The 18,276-nt window shown below is 43.3% G+C and overlaps 1 protein-coding gene across 8 annotated transcripts in view; it reads left to right on the forward strand.

Moving 5' to 3' along the window:
* Positions 1 to 18,276, forward strand: part of TIAM1 (TIAM Rac1 associated GEF 1) — a 553,722-nt gene that overhangs the window by 509,059 nt on the left and 26,387 nt on the right. For all 8 annotated transcript variants that reach the window (XM_077480001.1, XM_077479998.1, XM_077480004.1 and 5 more), the window contains 2 exons: positions 2,244 to 2,352; positions 7,335 to 7,514. In XM_077480001.1, the coding sequence (XP_077336127.1) occupies positions 2,244 to 2,352; positions 7,335 to 7,514 (289 nt within the window). The remainder of the gene's footprint in view (positions 1 to 2,243; positions 2,353 to 7,334; positions 7,515 to 18,276) is intronic.

An 18,276-nucleotide genomic window follows, 5' to 3' on the forward strand; every position in this document is an offset into this window, starting at 1 on the left:
AGCCAATTAGAAGAGGGAGGGGGCAGGGTCGGGCCGGGCTCCGTGTCTAAATGTGACTCGGCTCGGGTGCCCCCATAGCAAGCTGCTTGCTGTGGGGGCACTGAAAGGGAAGGAGGGGCCAGGATCACAGAAGAGGGACCCGAGAAGAGGAGGATCCGGGCTGCATCGTGCAAATCCACTGCAACAAAGCAGGTAAGTATAACATGTTTGTAAAGTCTCCTTTTTCTTCCTGTAAAAATAACAATCACTTTAAGCTTACATTTTTATACTGCTTCCATATTTACCTGATTATAGAATTTTCAGGCACAGAAAATCAGTCGCTGTACGCCGTGGTTTTACATCTAGATTTATACCTGTGACGCAGTCACACATTTGAGTGTGAATGTATTTTATTGCAGCACTATATAATTTCCCTGCAATATGTTTTAATGAGCACAGGAAAATAAAAACTCTTCTAAGTTTGTAATAATCTGAGCTATTCAGATCTCGGAATATAAACCATTAACACCTTTAGCCCATCTAATCCAAACACCCACAGAATTGATTTGTTTAGGCTCCGCCTCCTTTAGGGTTTTTGTAAAAACACATTTTTTTTTCATCTGGGCAGCTTTTCTTTCCATAAAAGTGGTTGGAAATTTAAAAAAAAAAAAAAAAACCTTAATATAGCTTAAAGAGCAGATCAGGGGGAAGTCAGCAGCACCTTTGAAGGAACTTGAAAGGATCTTGGAAGCTTCTGAAGCTGATCTCAAATGCAGGCTGAATGCACTGAAAGCCGCCTTCACCCATTTACACAAGACCTGATGTATCTCTATCTGTCATCTCATTGACCAGACTCTCCTCCTGACTTTTTTCTTTTATCTTATGCTCTGCTAGCTTGAAGTCCTGGAGCCAGTGTAGGCAGTGTTCTATATAAATGTGTGGTTGTCTTTTTTAAAAAAATTTTTTTTAACCCCTTCACACCTAAGGGTTAAACAAATCTAAATTCCTAAGCACAATTTTCTAATTTTGATATGTTAGTAAAACCGTACATATCATCACAACTACTTTGTGGTTTATACCTTGTTTTTTTGTTTGTTTTGTTTTTCAGGACAAATTGAGCTTTCATTTGGTAGCAAATAGTTGTATCTCCTGATTTTTATTCATTTTTTATTATCAAAGGAAAACTGGCCCACAATAGTAAAAAAAGAAAAAAACATTTAGCACAACCCAAAATAAATTCTACTGCTCCGGGAGATCGCAACAATACCACATATGTGTATGTTATTTGTAACCGTAGTACAGCCCAGAAGCAATAGTGCACTTTTTTTTTTTTTTTTTTTTGCCCTACCTAAAACACCCGGACACTGATGCTAATTTAAAAAAAAATCCTATCAAAAATATCCTGACCCTGACCTTTGACCCTAACACTAACCCTGGCACTTACCTACATCAAACTTAGATCTAGGTATTTTTCTTTATTTTTTTATTTGAAACATTTTTACAAACTTTTTTTTTTTATTTTTTTTTTTTTCAAGGAATGCGAAAGATGCATTGTATCCTCCTCCATTCAAAGAAAGGAAAAAACACAGGGACGGGCTTCACATTGATCACTGTGGTAGCCAATCAAAGGCTACCACAGCGATCAGGTGATCCGGAATCAGGAGATTGTTAGTATGGTGCTCTGGGCTTTCAGCGAGACCCCGGCCTCTGTGGTGGGAGCGCGCTCAGAACAAAGGGAGCAACACATATATGCAACCCCATGTAAAATAGCCCGGTGCGGTGAGGCCGCATATATGTGTTATGTTGGCGTGAAGGGGTTAAAGAGATGGTATGGTCATAGGCCATAATACTGGTTATAAACAGCCTCCTGAAGCTTGGCTAAAAATTCAGGAACTTCTAATGACCTGTACACACTGACAATATCGGACAAAAAAAACACATTCTGAGCGATCGTCTGATAATCTTTGTTCGTACATCGCTTTCTAGAGCCGATCACGTCAGTTCATGCAAAACTATTTGAAATGACAAGCACCATTTTTTTGTCCAATATACTCATCTTGTGTACGAGGCTTTAGGGTCCATTCGCATGGTTTGCATTGGGCTGTATTAGAATGTAGGATTGCCACGTGCCAATCCCAACACGTAGACAAGGCAATTGCCTTCTTTCCTAATTGTTTCAGTCCACACCAAAAAATCTGTCCTTAAACTGAATTTTGCTTTCTTGTTTAAATCACACTTTATCTTGTTCTGTCTTCCGTTCACAGAAAGTCCTGTTTTCTCTGGGTGGATCTTTCCTATATTACGCCGATCGTTTCAAGTTGTACAGTGCCTTCTGCGCCAGTCACACCAAGGTCCCGAAAGTTTTAGTGAAAGGTAAGGTTTAAGGAGTTTGCATGTCCTCTCTGTGCATGTGTGGGTTTCCTCAGATACTCTGGTTTGCTCCCACACTCCAAAGGCATGTTGGTATGTTAATTGGCTCCTTTCTAAATTTGTCCCTATTATGTGTATTTATGAACGTGAGTTAGATTTGTAAGCTCCACGAGGACAGGGACTGATGTGAATGTACAATACATATGTAAAGCGCTCCGTAAATTGAGGGTGCTATATAAGTACCTGTAATAAATAACATAGTATGATAAAAATCTTCAGTTAAAAAAATAAATAAATAAAAAAGCATTTAAGCTGGATATTGTCTAAATACAAGAGACATTCGTATTCTTCCTTGAATCTTGGTTAGGGATGAGCTCTGTGTTTGACTTGGACGCATGTTCGACTCGAACATCAGCCGTTCGTCTGTTCGCCGAATTCAGAACTTTATGGACCGTTCGCACCAAATTCGTGTGGCACGAACGGCCCACAATGCACTACGCCATCGCAGTGCATTGCTGGCTCCTGATTGGCCAAGCATGCACTGTGACCCCGCATGCTTGGCCAATCACAGCGCCAGCAGCGAGGAGAGACATAATTGGCCACAGGCAGGATGCCTGTGGCCAATTATAGCTCAGGGGGTTTAGTACACGCCCCACACTACATAAGGCTGCCAGCGTGGCGGCCTTGTTTAGTGTGTTCCGGCGTGCAGGGAAAGAGCAAGATAGGTAGGGACAGTGTTTCTTTTCTCAGGCATCTGCAGGAGTTAAAGTGGGTGTTGTGTGCCTCCATCACAGCGTACACCTGTATCTACCCTTTTTTGCTGGTGTTCTATAATAAAGGCATCTGCAGGTGTTAGTGGGTGTTGTGTGCCTCCAGTAGAGTATACACCTGAAGATACCCCTTCAGGTGTTGTCTGTTGCATATCTTGCATAGTAGCCTTTAAAATTAGCACTTTTAATTTTGAACGTTCAAGTCCCATAGACTTTAATAGGGTTCTAAAGTTCGTACGAATTTTTGGTCCGTTCGAAGGTTCTGGTGCGAACCAAACCGGGGGGTGTTCGGCTCACCCCTAATCTTGGTATGCTTTGTGTGTTTCTTGCAGATCTGTGCAGTAATCCTCTAAGAAAGTTTACCTCTGTGCAGGAGCTTCCTGTAATAAAGACCGGTCACTGCTGTTCTCTCTCCTTGTCCAGGGTGACTGGTCATGTCTCCGCCCCCTCCTGTATTTGTAGGCAGCCTGTAGTAGATAGAGCTGCTGGGCCCCTCCCACGACTCTGCACAGGCTATGTACAGCACAGTGATGATATCACCACTACTTTAAAGTGGTTGTAAACCCTTACAAACCACTTTGACCTACAGGTAAGCCTAGATTAAGCCTTACCTGTAGGTCCAAGAAATATCTCCTAAACCTATACGGTTTAGGAGATATTTACAGGCGCACTGGGCAGGCCGCAGATCACTGCGATATGCCGCGAGTGTCGGCTCCCGTGCACATGCGCCGGAGTGACGTCATCGCTGCTCCGGCGAATCACGGCGCCAGAGCAGCGAGACCCGGAAGTCACTCCGGGATCCATGGCAGCGGCAGACATGAAGACGGATAACCGCTTCGGGGGCTTCGTTCTCAGGTAAGTTATTCATAATGAGCTAGTATGCTATGCATACTAGCTCATTATGCCTTTGCCATGCAGGTTGCTTTTTTTTTTTCCCAGATGGGTTTACAACCACTTTAACACGTAGAAATCAGGGCATTTGGCAAATACAAAGTGGATTTATATGCTTTATGGCTATTGAGAAATATATTTAAAATGAAAATATCTGTGCCTGTAGCTTGGCTTTAAAGCGCTCATTGTCAAACACGATTCTTCCCATAAACGTTTTCAGCAGATCCTCTATAGCGTGCTCCTAGAATTCCTCTGCTCTGTATCTATCTCCTGTATTTTACTTCAGTGCAGAAAGCTGAGCTGAGGCTTTAAACACTTTTTATTTTTTATCTTTCAACCGTGACTGTATAGTTCTGACAATTTCAGAATAATTTTGCTTGAAATAAAACTAGCCTGTGTAATTGAGGCCAAAGTGTTAAAGATGGAGGGAATTAATTTTAATGTTCAATAGTTTTAATTTTTTTTTAAGGTGAATGCAATAGCGAAATGACATCTCTCTCCTCTTCATTCTGGAAACCTTTATGGTTTTCTTTGTAAAGTCCTCCTTTTCATTGGGGAACCTTTGTTGCAGAAGATTACCAAGTCTCTTTGTGTCTTCCTAGGGTCTGGTTTTAGCACATCAGCAGTCAGGATGAAAGTAGGCTACAGCTGAGCTACTTTATCAGGCATTAAATATTAATAAGCCATTTTTGTTCCTCTTGACTTGTAAATGCCAAGTGGACCATTAGTTCTTGCATGTTTGATTTGCACTTCGGTGGTCAGTACACACTGAAAGTGAACCGACGTTCACTGCAGCTCTGAAAAGCAAACCCGAGAAGTGCCTACAAGCACTTTCAGAGACCTTTAGGGTACCATGTGATTTTTGGAGCCTTCATAGCTTCAGTTTGCGAATCTCAGCCTTAAACATTAATATTGGTCTATAAGTATAATTGGGGACTTCTCCGACCTGTAATGAGATGCAGAAGGGCAAAGCGGATGCCGCTGGTTCAGCTTCAAGATCTCAGAAATTGCATTGTAGCGTGTGTCGGGGCTCCCAGGTTGACCTATAAGATATCAAAGGCTTTTTATCAGGATGGTTGTGGCTTGACTTCAAGATCATAAGTTTGTATTGTTGGGTGCTTCACATGTTATGGCTCCCAGGGTGACCTCTAAGATATCTGAAAGTACTTTTCATCAGGTTACTAGGCTCACATACTCAACTTTCTTGCACTCACCATGAGCAAAAAAAAATAACCAGCACTTTAGGTACAGAGGAACATGTGACTCGCTACCCCTCTATTTGACAGCGGTGGTGCTTGATTGGCCCAGTGATGTCACATGGGAGTGTTGAAGAGAGTCCTCAGACCTGCATAAGCCCCAGTTAGTTAATTCACACACAAATTCCAAAAGTGAAAAGGGGAACTGCTCACCATTTAAAGAACTAAGCCCTGTCTATTAAAGTGTTACTAAACCCACAGCAGGAACATCAGTTGGTGCAGTATGTTTGTTATACTCACTGTGGAACCTAAGGGGTTAATCCTCCACATTATGTAAAAAGGCTGTTTGATGCTGTATTCTCTGATCCTTCCCCTACGGTCCCCAATCCATCTCCAGATATAAAAGAGCCTTGGGGGCACTCTGCACATGCTCAGTTTGGTGTGTATTGCTAGAGAGGTTTTTTCTTTGGGGTGGGTGCATGTGATCAGCACAGGGCCAATTGGCATTGTCCAGACAGAGGGTCAGGGGTCCTGCACCCTCATAGGACAGTCAGAGGTGAATGAAAACTGCTCCTACAAGCTTTAACCAGTGCTCGACTGGACACTGATAGAGGTCACAAGACTGAAATATACTGCTGATGAGAAAAGATATTTAGCAGTATATATTTACTAAAATAATTGCATTTCCATGTTTTGTGTACTGTGGGAGACCAGATATAGTGAATGCAGGATGCTGGGTTTAGTAACACTTTAAGCTCCCCATCATAGAGACTACTCCATTTAGTATATGCATGGCTAATGCGTTTCACTCCCTTAGGGGTTTACCCCTAAGGTAAATGCGTTCGCTTGGACGTGGAGTCCATAAGCAGCCAGTGACCACTGAAAACTAGCTTCTGGGATTGGAGGATGAATGAGGAGGACTGGTGCATGTAGCGGAATATTATATACTGTTTCCAACTCAAGCAACTTGGAGGTTACAGAGTTTAATTTATTTGCTTCCAGTACTCAAGTGGAGCAAGGAGAAACCAAATAAGCCATGAATATGTGCTGTTGGGCCAAGCAAGTATTAAAACAAATCTGTTGATTTTCCTTGTATGGGCAAATCACAGGTTTGATTTGAGGGTAGGTGCCTGTTTTTCTGATTGGCATGATAGGCTTACCAGGTTTAAGTCCCTTGAGATGCTGAGAAATGTCAGGTAAGGCGTGTGCTGGCATCTCTTGATGCTTTACCTCTGGTCATAAAAGGAACCTGTCAGGACAGAAATATAGTATCTGTCAAAAGTGAGTACACCCCTCACATTGTCATTTCTTCTGTGTTGTCACATTAAAAGATATTTACAAAAATGTAAGGGGTGTACTCACTTTTGTGAGATACTGTATAGAGGGTGGCTTTTCAGACTTTACTGTAAAGGTGCAAGCTTTGCGGGTTTCTTCCCCTATCTTTCCTTCTCTACTTAATGAGTTGCTAACCCAACAATTATGTGCATACCAGGTTCCTTGGTGCTTTACTTGCCTGCATGCTTGTTCTTGGCATTAGTTATGTGGTGTGCTCCAAACCGGAGTGGGAGAGTGGTGTTTAGGCAAGCTAGCCAATCGGTGGGTGTGCTTGAACGGTTACTCTACCTACTGACGGCCTTAATGAGAGAATAAATGGATTCAAGCAAAAAAAGCAACTGCATGGGGTCTCATTACCATTTTAATGGTGACTCTGGGGAGTGCTGCAGCGAAAAGTATTTTGCATGGACAGCGTAAGTCCACTTGAAAATATTTGTTAAGTGAAGGAACCCTGTAATTCAAAAGCAGTCATAGAGCCGCAAGTTACATGCCCGATTTAGCACATAACTGTGAATTGTACACCTGCTAGAATTCTGACCTATATCGGTGTTTTCCTGAAAATGCTTACCCCTGCTGTTTATAATAGTGGTGGTAATACGAAGCACGCAGAGAACAGTGCTGTATAAATAGAACAGGTTGTAGGCTACGGACATTCTTCAAGGGACACACTTCTTTCATATATTCCAAGATCAAAGCAATTTTCTGACTAATTAGTCTAAATGTATTCCCAGATTGTAATAATTCCTCTGGGGAGTTCCTATTGTGACTTACTGTGATTTTTCTATTCTTGCAGCAAAAACAGACCAGCATTTCAAAGCATTTCTAGATGCCCAGAACCCGAAGCAGCAGCACTCTTCAACCCTGGAGTCTTACCTGATCAAACCCATCCAGCGCATTCTCAAGTACCCACTGCTTCTGAAAGAGCTGTACTCATTAACAGACGCGGAGAGTGAAGAGCATTACCACTTGGATGGTAAGGATGCAGAGGGGTGCTACAGCTCAGACAGGTTTTTAAAAAGGGGTGTTTAAAGTGATTGTAAGCCTATTTTTTGTTTTAAATAACAAACATGTTTTACTTACCTGCTCTGTAATGGTTTTGCACCAAGCTATCCCAATCCTCCTCCTATGGGGTCCCTTGCTAGTGATCCTAGCTCCTGTCGAGTGCCCTTATAGCAAGCCACTTGCTATGGGGGGGCACTCACGAGGGCTGGATCCCAAGCTGTCCTGCGTGGGACCATAGACACACATGGTGTGGCTCGGCCTTGCCCCCTACTCTCTCCTTACAGGCTTAATTGAGAGCAGCAGGAGCCAATGGCTCCCACTGCTGCCTCCATGTCCAGTGAGGCAAGAGAGAAAGGAAAGTGCTGTTGCTCTCAAGCACAGCTCTGGATTGAGATCAGGCTCAATTAAGAATAAGGGGGATCTGTCTGGGTGGTAGCTGGATACAGAAGGTTTGTTACCTTAATGCAGTGATTGCTTTAAAGTGGTTGTAAACCCTTACAACCAACTTTGACCTACATGTAAGCCTAGATTAAGGCTTACCTGTAGGTCCAACAAATATCTCCTAAACCTACACAGTTTAGGAGATATTTGCCGAAAGACAGGCACCGCTATGCCGCGAGTGGTGGCTCCCGTGCGCATGCGCGGGAGTGACGTCATCGCAGCTTTGCCAAATGACAGCGGCAGAGCGGCAAGCCCCACCGAGAAGATGGATGCGCCGGACTACAGGGGACAACGGTGACTTTGCTGGCTCCTGTGTCAGGTAAGTGACACATAATAGACTACTATGCGATGCATAGTACTCCATTATGCTTTACCTTTGCAGGGAATGAAAGAGGAAGTAAACTAATCAGGGTTTACTTCCTCTTTAAAGTAAAAAAAATCTTCTACCTTTACAACCGCTTTAATGTTACCTGGAGGCTTGAATTCTTGTATATGTGCGTATGCATTGCACATTTGCACACAGTTATCCCCTGCATTGCTGAGGTCATAGCTCCCAACTGTCCCTCTGTTCCCCCCCCCCCTTTTTTTTTTTTTTTTTTTTTTTTTTTTTTTTTGTCCCTTGTTTTGGTCTGATCTATATAGTTGTATATAAAATGCACTTTTTATCTTTCAAAAGGGTGTTTCTCAGTGCTAAACCTTTCATCCAATTTCTAAATTGCTGCATTTGTAAGTTTCAAAAGCCAATACAAAGGAATAGTAGTGGTAAAAAAAAGCACTTGTGGGCTTAACTGATAATTTTTTGTATGATTCTCCTTTAAGGGGGCATGGCATGGGGTTTGTCCTATGCCTACATACTTCTGTTAATAGGTGTCCCTCGTTTTCATCTCAAAAAGTTGGGAGGTATGGCTGAGGTCCTGGGTTCGGTTTTCACCAGGAACATTATCCACATGGAGTTTGTATGTGCTGTGTGCCTATTGTCTCCACTCCTCTGTTATATTTAAAAATCAATAAAAAATAAATAAATAGAATAAACATCAAAGGTTGTCTGCCAGCCAACAGAAAAACAAACCTATACCCATGTTTTGCGCATTCTTAAAGAGAAGTTCCGCATGGGGAAAAACAAATACTGTAGCTGCTGACTTTCAATATATGGACACTTTTAGGGAGCCCCTGATGTCGGCACCCTAGCCGATTTTCGGGTTGGTTGTCAGGAGCTGCCAGGGCTGGTGCAAGGTTTTTTGACACCCTAGATGAAAGCTCATTTTGCACCCCCCCCCCGGCTCCACCACTGACTCTACTCCCTTTGCCCTGCTCATGTATAATCACACCTTTTTAATGAATTGCCCATCAAATGCAGCCTCTCCAGCACCCATCAAATGCAGCCTCTCCAGCACCCATCAAATGCAGCCTGCCAATGCCCATCAATGAATGTTTGCTTGCTTCCATTCATTTGGGAGTCGGGACACAGACACAGTCCTCCGCCGCCTCTGACACTATGTGCGAACGGAGCGGTGGCTGCCTGCTGATGCTAAAACTTATTTGCTTGCTGCAGAGAGAAGAAACACCAGTGGCCAGGTGCCCTAGGTAGCAGTGCACTCTAGGTGGCTACCTAGTGGTAGCACCAACCCTGGGTGCTGCCACCGCAGCAATCTACACGAAGGCTAAATGGCAGTGAAGCCTTTCTGCTTCAGAGCCAGTTTCCAACTGCACATGTGCGAAGCACGCTGCACTTTCTAATTGGCCCAGCGACAGAGGAAGGAGGAGGGGGACCAAACTTCCGAGGGACGGTGCCATCTCCCAGAAGTGGGGATGGGGACCTGTCAAAAGCAGGTGCCCCCCCCCTTCCCCCCCCCCCTTTCCCATTGAAAGGTGCCAAATGTGGCACCAGAGGGGGGAGGAAGCAAATAAGTGGAAATTCCACTTTTGGGTGGAACTCTACTTTAACAAGCAGTAAATGAGCTTTTAAACAAATCCACAAAAACTGTAGCTGCTGAAGGCAGTGTGGAACAATTCTCAAAGTACACAACAGAAATGCTCAAATTGTTTAACTCCTTATTGCTCAGCTACCCCAGCTCTGTGTTTACATTATAGATGAGAAGGCTCCAAGGATTTCATGTCACTGCTGGGTGGGTTGAGCAGGGTAAGCTAAACTGGTGACCCACCGCTGGTAAGGGTGAGCTGATCTGCTGAGTCACAACTGGGAGGCGGAAGCCAGGAGGAGCTAATCGGCAATATCACTACTGGAAGAAGGGAGGAGGAGGAGCAAAGCTGCTGGGTCACTGCAAGGAGAAGGGAGTAGGGTGGCTGAGCTGCTGAGTTACTGTGTAGTAGGATGTTTATAGCTGCTGATTCACTGCTGGGAGGGGGTGCAGGGAAAGCCGAGGTGCTAAATGATTTGGACAGCTTTTGTGGCTCTGTTGTGAACTAAGCGGATGAATTACTCAAAATCACGTTTAGCCCTTGTTCACATTGCCGTGGCTTCAAAGTCACGCGACCTTTGAATCTAACATTCCTGCTCGACTTCATTGAGGCTTGCATACAATTTCTTTAATAGAAGTCCATGCAAGTCATATTGAAGTCACACCGAACTAGTAAAGGAACCTTTTTCTAAGTCAGAAAGACAGTCGCACTGATTAGAATGGTTCCATTGCCTTTAATGGGGCGCAGTTTGTCATGTGACTTTGAACTATCGCAGCAGTGTGAACTGAGGCTAACTGCTTGTTAAAATGTGTAGAGAAGACGAAAGGAACAGCTGCACTTCCAATTCAATGGAATACATTTATATCCAGGAGATCATAAAAACAGATATATAGGCATATGGCAAAGTGACTAACCTGCTTCGTCAAAACGAAGCACGCTACTTTGTGAAACGCGTTACCTTTTTCTGCCTGTGCCATATGCCTGTACATCTATCTGTTTTTATGATCTCCTGGAAATACTTTTATTGCATTGAATTGGGAGTGCAGCCATTCCTTTCATCTTCTATACATGTTTCTGCAGCAGTGACAGGACGTGCACCCCATCTGATCATTTGTTTCATGGTTTGCATCCTGGCTGGATCACCTGGTGCAGTTTTATTTTTGCTTGGTAGAATGGTTATAAAGCCTAAACATTTTCTACTTTAATGTAAACCTTTTTTGCCCTCATCCCCCTTTTTACTTTCCTGAGCCTTCATTCGATCCAGCGCTTTGCCTGTCTGCGGTTCTTCTCTCCCCTCACTTGCTGGTATGAAAGTCTTTGCTGAGGCAGCGGGCGCCATTGAGGAGGGAACGGGGGGGGGGGGCAGGTCCGGAACCGGTTGTCTGTGTCAATAGATGGAGACAGCGAGGCTTTGGGGGCTAACCTGCACAAGCTGCTTTTTTTTGGGGGCACTCGCCAGAGAGGAGGAGCCAGGAGCACGGACGGGGAGCTTCAGGGCTGTTCTGTGCAATTCCACTGCATAGAGCAGGTAAGTATAGACCTGTTTTTGTTTACATTTGCATTTACTTTAAGAATATTTTAAATACTTGAATGTTCATAGCTTGACCACAGGTTCCCTTTTACCCCCTTCACGCTGTCCATACGCAAATATGCATTCTCGGCTTGAAGGGCTTCTACCAGGATGATGCCTGCAGCTGTAGGCTGCCAGCGGTTTGCTTTCTTGGGATAACAACCGATGTGGCTAAAAGCCGCTCAACTGTTATCCAAAGCGAGAGGCCCAAGCGACCAGCTGACACGACCGCCGGAGACCTGAACAATGTCCGAATCAGTTTTGATTGGATCTCTGATCTAGTAATGACATCGCTTCTATTTTATTCGGCTGCAAATGGTGCCAATTTAAAAAAATCCCTAGTATTCCAAAATGCAGATTTTAACTTTAACTTTTTACTTTTAAGTGCAAAGGAGGGATTTGGGGTCTTATAGACACCAGATCTCTCCATAAAGAGTATCTGTCACGTGTCTATCACTGTCGCAAGGGATGTTTTACATTCCTTGTGACCGCAATAAAAATTACGAGAATTTATTTTTAAAGAGGCAGTGTAAAAATAAAAAAATATATATTTTTTTATTTTATTTAACCACTTGCAGACAGGACCATTTTGCTGGTCAAAGACCAGACCACTTTTTTTGCGATTCGGCACTGCGTCGATTTAACTGACAATTGCGCGGTCGTGCGACGTGGCTCCCAAACAAAATTGACGTCCTTTTTTTCCCACAAATAGAGCTTTCTTTTGGTGGTATTTGATCACCCCTGTGGTTTTAATTTTTTGCGCTATAAACAAAAATAGAGCGACAATTTTGAAAAAAACGCATTATTTTTTACTTTTTGTTATAATAAATATCCCCCAAAAATATATAAAAAAACATTTTTTTCCCTCAGTTTAGGCCGATACGTATTCTTCTACATATTTTTGGTAAAAAAAATCGCAATAAGCGATTGATTGGTTTGCGCAAAAGTTATAGCGTTTACAAAATAGGGATAGTTTTATAGCATTTTTATTAATCATTTTTTTTTTTTTTTTTTACTAGTAATGGTGGCGATCGGCGATTTTTATTGTGACTGCGACATTGTGGGGGACCCATCGGACATTTTTGACACATTTTTGGGACCATTGTCTTTTATACAGTAATCACTGCTATATAAATGCAGTGATTCCTGTGTAAATGACACTGGCAGTGAAAGGGTTAACCAGTGGGTGGCAGTGTAGGGGTTAAGTGTTCCTAGGGGTGTGTTACTAACTGTGGGGGGGTTGGGCTTTCATTTAGTGAACACTGATCTCTGCTCCAATCACATGGAGCAGAGATCAGCGTCACTAGTTGCTAGGCAGAATGGAGAAATGTTGTTTACACAGCATTTCCTCCATTCGGCCGCTCCGTGAGACGATCGCGGGGATGCCCGCGGAGATCGAGTCCGCGGGTCCCGCGACAGGACTCATGGGGGTCCCGACCAGCGCGGGAGCGCGCCGCCGGCGGCGCGCTCCCGATGGCAGGGCGGCATTGAATATTGGACGTACCTGTACGCCAATATGCCTGCCCGTGCCATTCTGTCGACGTACATCGTCGTGCGCTGGTCGGGAAGTGGTTAAAGCACCCTGTCCCTGCTTGTGTGCAGAAGTAAACACATATGTAAGTCGCGCCCACAAATGTAAACGGTGTTCAAAGCACACATGTGAGGTATCGTCATGATTGTTAGACCGAAAACCCTAATTATAGCACAAGATCTCCTCTGTAACTCTTAACTGGTTACCTGTAGAAATTTTTAAAGTGTCGCCCTATGGAGATTAAGTACTGTAGTTTGTCGCCATTCCACAAGTGTACGCAATTTCAAAGCATAACATGTTGGGTATCTATTTACTCGGCGTAACATCATCTTTCGCATTTATAGAAAAAAAATCTGAGCTAACTTTACAGTGTTTTTTTTATTTTTATTATTATTCATGAAAGTGTATTTTTTTCCAAAACAATTGTGGTTGAAAGACCGCTGCACAAATACGGTGTGGCATAAAATATTGCAACAATTGCCATTTTATTCTTTAGGGTCTCTGCTTAAATTTATATATATATATATATATATATATATATATATATATATATATATATATATATATAATTTTTTTTACATATACACTCACTCTTTCACCCTGAGAATCGTGTGCGTGTTACACGCCGATATTGTAATTTGGGCTGCCTGGGAGGGGGGCGGGACAAGCGCCATCAGTTTACATACAGCAAGAATCTCCTTTTTACTCAGCTGTAATAGGAAGTCCCGTCTCCTGGGCTGGCATTGGACCAGTGTTCTGTCTATCACAGAAGCCGGTCCAGGAGGCGGGACTTTGTATTAAAGAGGCCGCTGAGTAAACAAGATATTCTCGCTGTATATAATCTGACGACGCTCGTCCCGCCCCCCTCCCTGTCCCCCCAAGACAGCAGTAACCTGAGGTGAGGCTGCAGATGGGCATTAATCAGGCTGCATTCATGGCAATGGTGAGGCTGCAGATGGACATTGATCAAGCTGCATTGATGGGCAATTGTGAGGCTGTAGATGGCATAGCTCCCAACTGTCCCTGATTTGGAGAAATGTCCCTCATTCCTCCTCATTTGTCCCTCATTTTGGTTTGAAATATATAGTTGTATATAAAATGCACTTTTTATCTTTCAAAAAGTGTTTCCCAGTGCCAAACCTTCCATCTAAATTCTAAAAGGCTGCATTTGTAAATATATGTAAATATAAAGCAATAGTAATGATTAAAAAAAAAAAGCTCTTGTGGATTTAATTAACCTATTTTTGGTGAGTTCTCCTTTAAGGGGGTGTGTCCTATGCCTACATACGTTTGCTAGTAGGTGTCCCTCATTCCCATCTCAGAATGTTGGGAGGTATGAGATGGCATTGATCAGGCTGCAGATGGGCAATGGTCAGGCTAGGTTGATGGGCACTGACCTTTACTTTGCTTCAAAGTGCTTTATTTAAGATTAGTTTTTTTCCCCTTAAACTTCCCTCCTAAAATGAAGCTGCATGTTATATGCCTGTGTGTGTTATATACCGATAAATACAGGAGAAAATATGTATTTATAATGTTTGGAGGTTCTTAGTCATTTTCTAGCAAAAAATATGAATTTTAACTTCTAAGCAACATATGCCAGAAGAAGGCTTAGGCATGAAAAGGGTTAAGCTCTGAGAAGAGGCTGCTTTACAGTTAATGATGGCATAGAACTCTTTACCTGCTGGTTGTGGCACACTTAACTTTTAATAGTGCACTGGGGGGATGAATACATCTACAAGAGAAATGGGACATGTTCATAGGCAGTGTAGTACATTATGGTTCCATTTGCATGAGTAATGCAGGGTGGCTAATCATGAATTAATCATGACTTTGATAATTCTCTTAGTCGCTGACCAGTAACACGCATGCAGCCAGTGAAGCTAGCTGGAAGTTGGAACCTGAATATTTTTAAGGCCAGTGACAAAGCGTTGGAGCCATGGTATGACTGACCGTAAGAAAACTAGGCTTTTCTAGGACAGTAGTTACAGTATATTGAAGGTAGGTACACAGGGGTTGATTTTACTAAAGGCAAATCCACTCTGCACTACAAGTGCATTTGGAAGTGCAGACGCTGTAGATCTGAGCGGAAGATCTGAAATGAGGGGAAGCTCTGCTGATTTCTATCATCCAATCATGTGCAAGCAAAAATGCTATTTTGTATTTTCCTTGCATGTCCCCCTCAGATCTACAGCGACTGCACTTCCAAGTGTATGTGTAGTGCACAGTGGATTTACCTTTAGTAAATACTGTATTTATTGGCGTATAACACACACTTTTCCCTGAAAATTCGCTGCAAATAGCGTGTTATACGCCAATGCGCTGATTTTAGCTGCCTCGGAGGGGACAGGGAGGGGGTGGGACGAGTACCATCAGATAACATACAGTGAGAATCTCCTGTTTACTTGGCGGCCTCTGTAATAGGAAGTCCCGTCTCCTGGGCCGCCATTGGACCAGTGTTCTGTCTATCATAGGAGATTCTTACTGTATGTAATCTGTCGTCGCTCGTCTCGCCCCCTCCCTGTCCCCTCTAGGTTGCAGATGAGCATTGATCAGGCTGCACTGATGGCAGTGGCGAGACTGCTGCATCGGTGGCAGTGGCGAGGCTGCTGATGGCACTGACCCTTATTTTGCTTCAAAGTTCCTTATTTAAAGTTTAGTTTTTTTTCTTGAAACTTCACTCTTAAAATCAATGTGCGGTTTATATGTTCGTGCGTGTTATACACCGATAAATATAATCGCCCCCCACTGCAGGCACGACGTCTGTATGTTCTCCCTGGTTGGCATCGGCCATATTCTTCTGTTCCCATTTCCTCGCACAGCCAAATAGAACAGAGCAGGTATTTGACGTACAGCCAAATTGCCCTACAATTGTATGACTGAGGTAGTGGGTAAAATGTTACATTGTGCTCATTTTTTGAGAATCTATGAAAATAAAAAATGTACAGTAATACTTTATATATTTCAAGCAGAAAGATTGATCCTGGGGGGTGGGGGGCTGAGAACTTTGGACCCCCCCCCCCCCCCACAATGCCACATTTGCGTGCTTGAGGCCACATAAGATAAGCGGTTTTACCCACCGCGGTTAAACAGATTAGAGCCATCCTATTTCTAACACTGGCAAGAAAATAAAACCCCCCGTTGCTCAGGCAACAAGCTTCAATTTCCTTTCCTTCCAATTTTATAACAATCGTCTGCCATCCTAGCGGTATAACGTGAGATCGTGCTTGTTCTTGATCTATGAATTCAGTCAGGGAAATATTATTTTCCAATAAATTGTGCCTCGTCCCCCTGGAACATATATTGCAAGGTCCCTAGTAATAATAAACTGTAGACTTATTCTCCAGAGGGAAGGACAGTGTACAAGCAGATTGGATTGGTGCCCGTCTGTTAATACATTTTAGTGTTGTATATTTATTTAGATTGCTCTTTGCACTCCCTTACTGAATTGGTCTTTTTGTTGTTTGTTCTTCATAGTGGACATCACTTATTAAAGAGACTATGGAGTTGATTTGCTAAAACTGGAGCGTGCAAAATCTGGTGCAGCTGTACATGGTAGCCAATCAGCTTCTATCTTTAACCACCTCAATACCGGGCACTTGCACCCCCTTCCCGCCCAGGCCATTTTTCAGCTTTCAGCGCTGTCACACTAAGGCTGCATTCACACCTGAGCGTAGCGTTTTCAGGCAGAAAATCTTACAGCATTTTACCGCGATTTTGTGCAGGGCAAAAGGTCACCAAGGTCACCAATGTAAAAAGAAAAACGCCCAAATCTGCCCTATTCCAGTGACAAAAAAGGGTCCAGAACTTGTTTGAGCTTCAGGCGTTCGGCTTCAGGCAACATGGAGTGGAGATGTGAACCATCTCCATTGAGAATAATAATTTTTTTCCCCTCCAGCGTTTTGTAGCTTCAGACTACAAAACACTCAGGTGTGAATGCAGCCTAATTGCGCGGTCATACAACACTGTATGACTGCACAATTGTTATTATTTTCTTCACACAAATAGAGCTTTCTTTTGTTGGTATTTAATCACTCACACTGGGTTTTTATTTTTTCCTAACAAAAAAAACAAAAATATTGAAAAAAAAGTTTTTCATTAAATTTTGTAAATACGTTTTTTTTTTTTTTCTCCTTCACTGATGGGCTCTGATGAGGCGGCACTGATGAGGCTGCACTTATGGGCACTGATGAGGCACAAATATGCCACACTTATGGGCACTGATGGGTGGCACTGATGAGCACTGGATAGGCGGCACTGGTGGCATCACTAATGGCCACTTGATTGGTGGCACTTGTGGGCACTAATTGGTGGCACTTGTGGGCACTGATTGACACTGCTGGCAGTGGTGGGCAATCATTGCTGGCACTTGTGGACACATAATTGTAATCAGGGCACTGATGATCAGTGCCCTGATTACATACCTAGATGTCCCCTGTGAGGAGATGCCGCTGACGGCTCTCCTCTCCTCACACTCTCGGTGTGAAGAGAGGAGCGCCGATTACCTGCAACTCCGTGTTTACATGTGACCGGCTGTGAGTGGACACAGCCAATTACATGGTTAAAGAGCCATGACTCTTTACACAGATCGGGGTCGTGTCGTGCTGCGTGCCCACGTGACGTCCACCCAGAACGAGAGCCACACCGCCCAGCTGTCATTTGACAGGCGGGTGGCAAGTGGTTAAGGCCTGGTTCACACTGATGCGACAATTGCTCTGACTTTGGAGCACTTGTCGCATCAGAATTTGGACCTTGTTCTGTGCAATGGAACCAATCTAATCTATGCGACTTGAGTCACTCTAACTTAGAAAAAGGTTCCTGCACTACTTTTGGTCCAACTGCAGTACGACTTGCATTGACTTCTGTTAAAGAAGTTGCATGCAAGTTGTTGCCAAAGTCTCACCGACATACAACTTCAAGGTTGCATGTAGGTCGCACGCAGTGTCAACCAGGGCTAATTTGTTCAATTAAACCCAAAACCAAAAATGAGTGCAGCGAAGGCTGGCCATACATTATATAATTTTCTTGTACAATTTTCCTTTAGATTTACCAAAACCATATAATATGAGGTCAAACCTAAGCACTTGCAATTTGTATGCAATCAGGCAGGCCCTTCCACAACAAAGTTGAAGGAAAATTGAATAAGAAAATGGTACAATGCATGGCAAGCTTTACCAATTATTAGATGTGGTACTGCATCAATTTTATTCTTTTGTTTGGCGTTTTTCCTTTTGTTTTCCCCTGGTAATCTGGCCAGTAACATAGATTATGTGA

Source organism: Lithobates pipiens, unplaced genomic scaffold, assembly GCF_037356315.1.
Source record: "Lithobates pipiens isolate NorthernLeopardFrog02 unplaced genomic scaffold, aLitPip1_a1.2 Scaffold_16, whole genome shotgun sequence".
NCBI classification, from domain to species: Eukaryota; Metazoa; Chordata; class Amphibia; order Anura; family Ranidae; genus Lithobates; species Lithobates pipiens.